The sequence below is a fragment of the Triplophysa dalaica genome, chromosome 25 (genome assembly GCF_015846415.1).
Source record: "Triplophysa dalaica isolate WHDGS20190420 chromosome 25, ASM1584641v1, whole genome shotgun sequence".
In the NCBI taxonomy this organism is placed as follows: domain Eukaryota; kingdom Metazoa; phylum Chordata; class Actinopteri; order Cypriniformes; family Nemacheilidae; genus Triplophysa; species Triplophysa dalaica.
In genome coordinates this window covers 8,134,231-8,145,008 of record NC_079566.1, presented here as the reverse complement: position 1 = coordinate 8,145,008, position 10,778 = coordinate 8,134,231, and the positions used below count along the sequence as shown (strand labels likewise).

The window sequence follows — 10,778 nt, the reverse complement described above, 5'->3', positions numbered from 1 at the left end:
TTCTTAGAATATCTTATTTTATATTGTGTAAACGGCCATCAATCCTGTACTTAAACAATGCGACGATGGACATCCGAAATTATTTCATTCCTGCGTTTTTTAAAGAAATGTCACCTTGTGTACAGCAATTTTTTACTAAATTAATTGATGAATAAAACCCATTCATGTTATGTTAATACATTTCTCATTTTGATACATATCAAGTCATTTAATTTATGCATAACATTACCTGATATTTAACAAATTGTTACAGTCTGTAAATTGTTACAGTAAAATTGTAAAACTGTAAATTGTTACAGTCGTTACAGTGACCAGGAGACGTCACACCATGTTTTCCTCTAATTTCCTTCCTTCAATGAAAGCCAACAGCCAGTAGAGGAATCTAGTTTACTTCAGTTTAATGCAAATTTACAGAGAAAACAGATCTACAAAGCCCAAACACACCTCAATCCACTAAAGCTTTACTTATGCTAAAGTTAGTTTTAAAGACAAACATTTAATAACATAAAAAAAGAGTTATGCCACACAAGTCAATATTTTCTTCAACCATGTCTGTCATAGCTAGTTCAATGTGCAACAGTTCCACATGCAAGGCAGAAGATTGCAGCTGGTTACATTGATGTGATGTGAAAACAGATTCTTAATAAATATACAAATTTAATTAGATGTGACACAATGTCAATTCACATTCTTAGGTTAAAATCTGGAGTGACTTTTCTGCAGTCTAACTTTAATATATCCTTTACATTTTTGTAATCATTAAGTAATTTAAATTTAATTTATGTCATTTTAAAGTGGTCATTAACGGTATAAAAAAATTTAAACCCTTCGGATTTCTAAATTCAATTTATCAAAGCAATAAACAATGTATTATTTGCAAGTCTTCCTAGTCAGTTAAATAAATCAATTCCCAATATGCACAACGACATACATTGTAGGAGTTTTCCTCCAAATGTTTTTCCTGCAAACATTTTCCAGCATATGGAATGTTTTGCAAAGTAACATGCAACCAGTTAAACCAGCTTAAAGGCAGGAAAACATTGCTTTTCCTCAAACAAACACACACAAAATATATTTTACAAAAAGAAAAAAAGTTAAGTAATAAGCATGTGTGTATAAACAAGTATGTTACAGTATGTAATGATAGAGCTTCTTAATACTGACCTTTGGAACAATTTAATTGTCAAGACCTGACAACTACACTCTGCTAAAAAAACTATTTACATACTTTTTTGTACTTGTCAGTGCTTACAGTATTACTGTAGATGATCCAGTCACCTGAACATCCTTTTGTTATTTTGGAGTGTATATGTGTTATTACGTCGCAAAGCAGTATGGTTAAAAAACACAGACTTACACATATTCATGCCTAGATCTGGAGGGGTATCAGGTATTATTTGACTATGTACAGCTATATCTAATATATAATGTTTGGAGAAGTATCTGTTTTTGTCTATCCGACATTCTTTGCTGCGTTAAGCAAAGTTTATACTCGAGCGTCGGACCTTCGCCGTAGATTAATTGTTGGTTTTCATTTATACTTCTATGTTGTTATCCATGTTGACAGGTAATGACCACTAGTTGTCAGTGTCCACACGCATGTTGCTTGTGTAACCAAGACAAGAGCCGAAGAAGAAGCAGCTAGTTTAATAAGCATTAGCAGTGAAAGAGGTAAGTAAACAGTAATGTTTGTTGCAGATTTGAGATGACTAATACAGAAGCACAAATAATTTACTCGGATAATTCATTCGGAAATGCGTTTGAGTAAACATGACTATCACACAGTTTTTTTATTTGAGGGAGGGGTTCAAACAGACCAATCCCAGCGATCCGCGTCGTTACATTTTTGGAGAGGTGCGCTACGGCGCAGGGTACGTAGGCTAAGGGCTCTGCGTAGGCTAAGGCGTACGTCCTACGCTCGGGTATAAACTGAACTTCAGACTACCATGCAGAGAAATGTTATTATCTAGTGGAGCACATTAGGATCAGTATCATGGCTCTAAATATAAATCTACCCCAGTCCATTGATGTCATTGATGCAAAGCTGTTTTGATGCAGCTGTCATATCACGCTAAACATCTCCAGAACCACGCAAGCGGTTTAAACAGGAAACAAGCTATGCAGCAGAACGACGTAAAGATTATGGTTTCATGAAACTCTTCGTATGGATTTAATACATTTCTAAAAATGTATTTTTGTTTATTTTGATTGGTGCTAAGTCCAGAAAAGACTAAGCCTTTTTATAACAAGAATGTACATATGTTATATATACTGTAGTGAATGTGAGAAAAAATAAATTAGGACTCAAAAGATATGAGGAAAGGTAATGAGAGGTAAGGTGATACACCATTCTGCGTAAGATAGACTGCACTTCCCTCTTCCCACAGGGCGGGGGCGCACTCAGTCCCTGGTGCGACCCACAATGGCCAGGATGTAAAGGAAGATGTTGATGATGTCAGTGTAGAGGTTGAGAGCTCCAAAGACGTACTCCTCTGGGCTAAGAGACAGCTTCTTGTTGCCCAAAAGAAGCTGGGTGTCCACAGCCAGGAACTGTAAGCCAACAAACAGCTATTTAGGGTTCATGTTTTCATATAATCATTCATATTATACATGATACTGCAAATAAGGTGGCTTGCTAAAAAGTGTTGACCTATATTTTGCTTTCCACATGAATGAAACAAAGTCCCTTAGATTTACTGTAGTAAAGTCCCTTAGTGTTGGAGAGTTTTGCTAAACACGTAATCATATGCTTTTACACTCATAGCAAATTCCATAATAATTTCACCAAAATTTCCTACCAAGTGTGCCACATCACATGCTTTGCCTGTTTAACCATTTGCGTTCAAATTGTATAAACTGGATCAAATGTTCAGCTGACCTCACTTTCCCAAAAGACTATACAGCCAGTTAGACTGGAAGACTGGAAACTTAAAACAGCTTGGTGACCTAGTTTGTGTCACACCTGCTAAATTATTCATGGAATTCTTATTCATGGGCCCTGCAATAAGAACGCGTCAGCCACCGTAGTGCTTCGAATGGGAAGGGTGTAGTGAACTGTTTGTTGCAATTCACAACCTCACCGCTAGATGATGCTAAATTTCATACACTGAACATTTAAAGATTTAACAATTTTCTATTTTTCAATAGAAAAACTCAAACTTCACCTTTTTAACCAAATCTAGACATTTAACGTCTGGTAACCCTAAGAGTACTGTCCTTGCAGCATGTTTTCTCGAAGTCACCTTGTGTAAAAGTTAAACAATACAATTTTCATCTGGTACCTTATTTCTAAACTAGAAAGACAAAAAAATAAACAGCTGTCTCTGGAAACTAATGTGTTCTGTTGTGAAACAGTTTGTATTACTGTCTAAAAATAAGAAACAACACTAGATTAAATAAAGACCGAGATGAAAATGAAAGCCAGCTGTAGAACAACAAGAGGACATCAGTTTCATCTGTAACCATGAAAGGAAAGGACTCTGGGATAAAAAAATGACTCTAAACTTGTGAAAAGTACTGTAGCTCAGTCAGCAGGTACTTACGCAGGTGAAGAGCAGGGCACCGAGGGAGGCGTACACAATGTGGAGAATTTTGTTTTGAATGAAGATGCAGAGGATGGAGGCGACGAGCAGGACAATCAGACAGACGAAAAGCACACCCCAGCAGGAAGTGAAGTCATATTTGCTCTGTTGTTAAAACAAGGATGAATTATAAGCATTAGAAGTTGTTATCGCACACAAAGGATGAATCACAGACGTGCATCAAAAACACAAAAGCTCTGAAAAAAATTGAAATAATTTCTATATGACAACATATTCCCACACGGCACCTCAAATTGACCGAAACCTCAAAAAATTAAAAACACATCATAACAAGTCACATAATTTTACATTATATTCTAAAACTTCATAAACGACAGACTGAAATTGTAGTTTTTGGTAACAAAATATTTTCAGAACCAAACCGGAAAGATAAGAATTCACAGTGAGAGTAAATGAATGGTGTGTAAACAGACCTGCAGGGAGAAAAGCACAACTGTAAAGCAGACCACAACGGTGATGCCCACTGCCATGATGACCGCATCCGTGTCATAATAGCTGGCGACCATGCCCACCATGTAGGACAGACTCAGGGTCAGGATGGACTGAAAAATTAATAAGAGACAAGTCAGTAAGTACACATATTATGCCAGCTCAACTCAAAGACACTTATACAAATGAACTACAAAATCAAAGATTTTAGTTTTCATGTCTAATTTTATGCTCACAAAACACTGCAGATATTTTGCAGTACAGTGCAGAGTAAAAAATATCAGACAATCTTTAAATAACAGATGTTGTACCAGTGCCACAAGATTCCATGGGTGTTTGCGACGAAACTCTCCGCAGCAGCTGAGCACGATGAGTGACACGAAGAAGATTGCGTACGACACATAGTATGTCCACTGATTCCTCCGTACAAACACTTTGACGTCGGTCGAAAAGGTGAAAATGGCAACAAAAGAGAAGGTGACCAACAGCTGAACAGACAGCACCAAAAACACCTGAGAACAGGGTTAAGAAAAAAATACTTGTATTAAACACACTATAGTCTAACTATTTCTAATACACGCTTCTGAAGAAACTATGTATGTCATACTGCTACATTTAATGCACTGTGTTTAGTTCAGTGGAAATTCACAGTTGTGTATATTCTACAAAATAATGTCCGTAAAAATGATATAATCACCTTTCTAATAAAGGCCTGTCTGATACTCTTATCTTCCCAGTTTGAGTTAGAAAACTCGTCGTTGCCATAATAAGAGGGGGGACCATCTCCAGTGTGATAACCAGGACTCCCAATAGACACTGCCAACACACAAATGCAAGTGATTTTTATTGTAACTGTAAATTGTTAACAGTGATAACCCAGGGTACACTACTGACATCTAGTCAATACAGAAGTAAAACAGCCATACAAATGAAAAAAAACTAGAAAGACCAGATTATAGGTTTGGATAGGAAAGCACATTTCATAGCATCTATATAAACCGTAGAAATAGTGGTAGAAAGCACTCTTGATAATAATGAAGAAACAAATAATATATTTGTCTTCAGATATTGCAACATTTTGCTCAGGCAAAGCCTTTCACCTCGCCTCACACCCAGGAGGACCAAGAAATATACACAGAGTAAACACAATTAACTTTGAAAAGATCTGCAGCTTCGCAGGGACACACCACTCTCTGTGCTCATTAGAAAACAAAAATATTTATTCAAACAGAAACAAAATAAAATCTTATATTATCTCATAAGATGTTATATAAGCTATAGTTACTTGCAGAACTTACCATTCGGATCTGCACTTATGCCAGGTTGGTCGGGCCCCTGCTGGTAAGGACTCTGTGGGTATGGCCCCTGAGGGTAGGTCCCCTGTGGGTAGGGCATCTGTGGATACGGCATCTGCGGGTAGGGTCCAGGGCCAAACCCAGGTTGGGCTGCGGGTTGGCCAAAAGCAGGCTGTCCGTATCCAGTCTGGTTATAGGAGTCAGGTGCCACGTATGGAGGTGCCACATATGGAGGTGCTGCTGGACCCTGGTTGAAGTTGGGTGGGGGCATACCAAACGCATCAATTTTGGGCGGTCCGTAGACATTGTTGTGAAGAGGGTTGTTTTCCCCCATTATAGGGTAGCTGGGCTTTTCCTGAGACATGTCTCCTTCCCTTACTGTAAAACTGATAGGGACAGAAAATAAGAAAGGTCAAAAAGGACAGATCAGCTACAGAACGAGGGCAATAGCAAACAATGTAAAATAATAGCTTTAATGTACAGCAGTGTTGGGGATAACAATCAAAGACAAAAAGTACACAAAATGAAACTGCTGGACAAACCTTTTATCAGCTGAGAGACAATTACAACGCTTCAGATTGCAGGAAAGATAATCTCTGCTTTTAATGAACCGATCTAAACAACTCCAACAGAACAATCAGACTCTGTTAACTCAGTGATTCTGTTCAGTCAACTGACTAATGGTACATTAAAAAACAAAAGATGCAAACGGACAATTGTCTGTTACCAGTCACTATATATAAGCTTCCCCGTGGGCAGCGCAATACACGTGAATTTGTAAGCTGATGGAACTGACAAATGCAGAAAGGCAGGGGATGGGCGGGCCTGTATGCACCGACCCAAACACAGAATTTACAGAGTCTGGTTGTATACCCGCTATGAGGCTCCTCAGGTTACAGCAGCAGTAGAATTCATCCCTTTAGTAGGAATAGTACCAATAAAATAATTTAATTGACTTTCACAAGCATTGTTACCAACATTCTTTAAAACAAAATAGTCTTCTGCAAAAGAAAGTGAGTCATACAGGTTTGGGATGACATGAAGGCGAGTAAATGATGTTATCATTTTTTGGGGGGGATAAACAACCCCTTTAAATGGGAACACAACGTTTTCTACCTCCAATGTACAGTACACCTGAAGTGAACGCCCATGAGGCCACAAGCGAAAGGCATGAGTCAGTGGAAATTCTGCTGAAATGCTATGAACAAACATAACTTCCTGCGACTTCCTATCAACCACAGGTCATCCAACCGTGGATTTAACATATTATTTGTTTGCATTTCACATGTGTTGCCTCACTGACTGTGATTCTCGTAGCCTGTTTTTTAAGAATTAAGAAAATACAAATGAAGAGGACACGATTACAAGAGCTTACACTGCTTCCTGGCACGGTTGCTGAGAGAGTGGTTGCTATGGACACTGATGAAGTAAATGCATGTGTTGGTGGGGTAACGCCATTTTTTTAGAGCTGTCAAAATCTGACTATTAAAAGAAACCAGGATTTAACCTGGAAATGCCATGTAGGGCCATATCAGGCGTCTTGTTTCTGAAAGCAATAGAAATTAATGTTTCTAAATTGCTATTTAAATTAGAGAAAACACAACAAGGCTCCTTATCCAAAAATATTAAAATACAGTGTCATTAAGAATAATCTGCCTCACTTCACTGAATAACATCAGTTATGCAACACTGTCCCATTTACTCTGGATGCCAAATCCAATGTGACCTGATCTCAGCTCAGCGATCTGTCCAGTATTAAAGACCAGGTTATATTCAGCAGCCTGTTTTCAACCGTCCCTTAATCACACCAGCAATTCTGACAAAAGTCATTGAGCCATATTGTCTTATTGTCAATGGCCGGGCCTGTAATCTTTCATTTGACATGATGTCAAACATCAACAAAGGAATAATATTGGGATTCCATTTTTAAATAACACCAGTCAATCTCAAACATTATTTTAAGTGCTGTATTTTTCCTGTATAAGGATTGTGAAAGGTTATCTGCATTCTGTAATCGATGTGTCAGTCTAAGAAATGGAGAAGGCTCTCAGTCGGAAGGTGCTTTAAATATGTTAATAAGATCTGTGCTGCCATTGGTTACTAGTTAGGTCACTACACTTTTGATTGAATGGAGAGCAGAGGTCAGGTTTTGACACCGTGTTTTTTACACATGTACATTTATCCTGCCTGATATCAGTAATCTTAATCTTAGCTAAGCAGGAGGGGTTCCAACAAATTGACATTTAGGCCTGGTCTGATAAAAGGGTTTAAGAAAGTCTGACCAATTTACAGTAAACATGTTTTAATTCAACTTCTTTAAAATCAAATGTCAAAACTTTTACTTTCAAGGGCAAATGAATGGATCCAATCAACGTGGATGAACATGGTCTCTTTGAGAAGGTCAAGGCATGTAATGTTGATTTAAAGGTGAATTTGCAGCTTGTGACAAACCCTTATCCTTAAGCCATTGGTTGTCAGCTGACAGTAAATTTCAGTCACACAACATACCCATGAAAGAAATAGGAAAAAGTCATTATCAGTACCAGATTCACTGTGTACTGTTTTTGTTGTGACGATCGTCATAAACCTATAATTCTATGGGGTACAAAAACAATCTACATAAAATTATTTGTGGGGATTTTATTTTATTCCTGTAGCGTAAAACTATAGACCGTGTTATTTTTTTAAATATTGCTACACATGAGTCATGAGAGATATGGAAGATGACAGGAAAAATACATCTACATTTTTATAATCACAATTCACCTCTTTTAGGTTGAAAAACAATTTCAATTTTGTTTCGGTAGTATAACTGAAAATTAATTATAGTTATTATGACAAAATAGATGAACAACAGCAAACAGTCTATTTTTCAGAGAACCTAATTTATTGATTTTCATTTATGATTGGTTACAAAAGTTAAGTAATCCTCGATGGATAAAGCAGGCACTTGACTGAATCTGGGAATTATGGGAACAGTACTGACTTCAATAAGCCTGGTAAAACAGCCCACTATTTATACTATTTATGAATACACAGGACACGCTAAGCAAACAAAACTCCCTTATTTTTTCCACTAATGCAAGTCCTGTTTCCCAAACTGTGATTGTAAGGTATAGCACACAAATCAAATGCAACCGTTTTATATGACAGCTATGGTTTTGACAATCTGTGGATAGTATGCATAAATATCATTGTTTCTTCAGTCATCATTAAAGATTAGCAAAAACAGGAACAGCAGAGATTCAAGCAGAGACCAAAAGAACAAACCATGTTTTTGTATATTCAACTGTATTCTAATGTTTCACGTTATGTTTATAGGGGACCTGCAAACTAGTCAAGCCGATGTCAAACTGCTTCCAAGACTCTTAAAAAGATGCAACTAAAATGATTTCAAGATGCAGTTAAATTGTGTTCGAGGTTTAAATCTCTCCCTTCTGAAATGGCCTGTTTTAAATCCAACTTTTATTTCTCTAAAGGTTTCACAAGGTTCCTGAGCAAATCCGATTCTCGCTGTCAATGGAACAGCCAGTAGTGGTATGAATTCACTTACCATGAATATTTTGCCCATTCTGAAATCCTGGGATCTGTGTCAAATTCGTCACAAAGCAAAAATGCACTACACTGCCGAATTAACCATTAAAATTAACGAGATCATCTTATATTTCCCCAAAGCATTTTCCAAATTGCCATGGTAGATATAAAATCCAGGGAGAATTCACCACCAACCCGGCATATTCTTTCCATTTGAATGAATAAAATCTTGCCCTTAAACTGTATCACTATAATGTGAAGAACTGATTTTCTTCTGGTTTTGATTGCATAAATAGAAATATAACTATAATAGAAAACTATAGTAGTACACTCTGAATTAGCTACAAGGGCCTACAATGTGCCTGCCTGCATGAGCATATAACAGCTAATAAAACACAACAAATCAATAGACAGGAAGTGAGCCACATCCCTGACAGAGGAGAGGACGGAGTGGCTTTACATATATTTGCATTGTGCATCAACTGAATGACATACTTGACTATTTGTTCAACTAAGACCAGAGACATGCCCAAACCATTTTTAACCAAAAACAAATCACTTGTTCTCTATTCACAAGATACCAGATGTGTGATTTATAGCCCAACACTTTCAAAATCGTTTTATATATTCAACTTGTATGTCCTAACTGACGCACAACATCCATAAACGTGGGAATTGGATGTAGGTATTGAGCTGTATAATTTGCTGAGATGGACAGAAAAAGGATGATGAGTTGAGCTGAATGTTGCCCAGGAAGAGAAGTAGGAGGTGACTTGGCATACGGTGAGAACACCGGCTTGCTACCGAAACTGATTATACATCAAATTATTAAAAACAAAAAGCGGTCTCCCATATTTAAATATGATCATTTATCAGATAAGGATTCTCTACTATAAGACTATCGGGCTTAAAATCCCCCATTTTGATAAGCATAAAAGCACATGAGGATGAGTGGAAATGTAGACAAAACTAGAGTTTTGAAACTTAGATCTAGAAATATCGATAAGAAAGACATCAATGACGTCAAGCGTAACACAACTCCGATATATTAAAATAAATAAATATAGCCAAGACAGCTAAGTTAAGCTAACAAGCTATTTGTGACACTAGATATAAACAATTAACTAAAAGACCACCGTGTCTTTTTAGCGTAACGTTAAACTCGAAACTCATAACCATAAAGCTAAGCTAACATAACACGTAACGATAGGTCAAGTAAACCGCTGTTAATCTTTTGCTAGTATAACGGAGCGGGCCGATGCGCATGTCGGTAACATTAAATGAACCCAACATGTAACACATTAATTGTTTAATGCAGATAACATTGCAAAATGAAGCGATATACACTAACGTTAATATAGCTCGCTTTAAATATTTGCTAGTGGGAAAAGGAAGACGTAAAGCTTACTGAATTGGCGCACAAACACGATGACAACAAGCGCCATGTCCACCCACCTGCTTATTCTAGCCATCTTTGCTTAAATAACAAGGATAGATTTGCTTTTTAAAAGTAGAAAGACTTACCCTCAAGGTTATGTTGCGAACAGCAAACCGCGACGTTTGTGTATTAAATAAGAACAGAGAGAATGCAGTGTTTGCTGGTTTGAGCTGACGACGCTTGCGGTCCCGTTGCTCAGCTCGTGATTATGCTTGTCTGCTCTGAATCTGTTAGCCCCGCCCACCGACACCATGTAAGACCTCGAGCGTGTTACGTTTTCTAAAAAGTCATGTGATACTTGAGACATTTTTGGTGTGATAACGCTGAGCATTTGCACTACACAGTTGCTAATGTCCTACTAATGTTAGCATGACTGAAACATAAACATTTCATGTTGTAGAAGTTGTACTAATGGGTCCAAAAAAATACTGTATGAAACCGGTGTCACCACCAAAAAGAAAAGGAAAAAACAGGGGACTT

General features: G+C 37.4%; 1 protein-coding gene across 1 annotated transcript; it reads right to left on the bottom strand.

Moving 5' to 3' along the window:
- Positions 1 to 381: 381 nt before the first annotated feature.
- On the bottom strand, positions 382 to 10,524 carry grinaa (glutamate receptor, ionotropic, N-methyl D-aspartate-associated protein 1a (glutamate binding)). The gene is made up of 7 exons (XM_056741802.1): positions 10,385 to 10,524; positions 5,330 to 5,712; positions 4,729 to 4,847; positions 4,343 to 4,543; positions 4,016 to 4,144; positions 3,543 to 3,686; positions 382 to 2,550 (listed from the first exon to the last, which is right to left on the bottom strand). The coding sequence occupies exons 2-7, from the start codon at positions 5,688 to 5,690 to the stop codon at positions 2,401 to 2,403; spliced, it is 1,104 nt and encodes a 367-aa protein (XP_056597780.1). The 5' UTR covers positions 5,691 to 5,712; positions 10,385 to 10,524; the 3' UTR covers positions 382 to 2,400.
- Between the last annotated feature and the right edge of the window lie 254 nt (positions 10,525 to 10,778).

Bases quoted from the DNA above. Each gene is read 5' to 3' on its own strand.
- grinaa (XM_056741802.1), bottom strand. From the start codon at position 5,690: ATGTCTCAGGAAAAGCCCAGCTACCCTATAATGGGGGAAAACAACCCT. The intron at 4,848-5,329 runs GTAAGTTCTGCA...GTGTGTTGGCAG, and splicing joins CATAAGTGCAGATCCGAATG to TGTCTATTGGGAGTCCTGGT. The intron at 4,544-4,728 runs GTGATTATATCA...CCCTGTTCTCAG, and splicing joins GACAGGCCTTTATTAGAAAG to GTGTTTTTGGTGCTGTCTGT.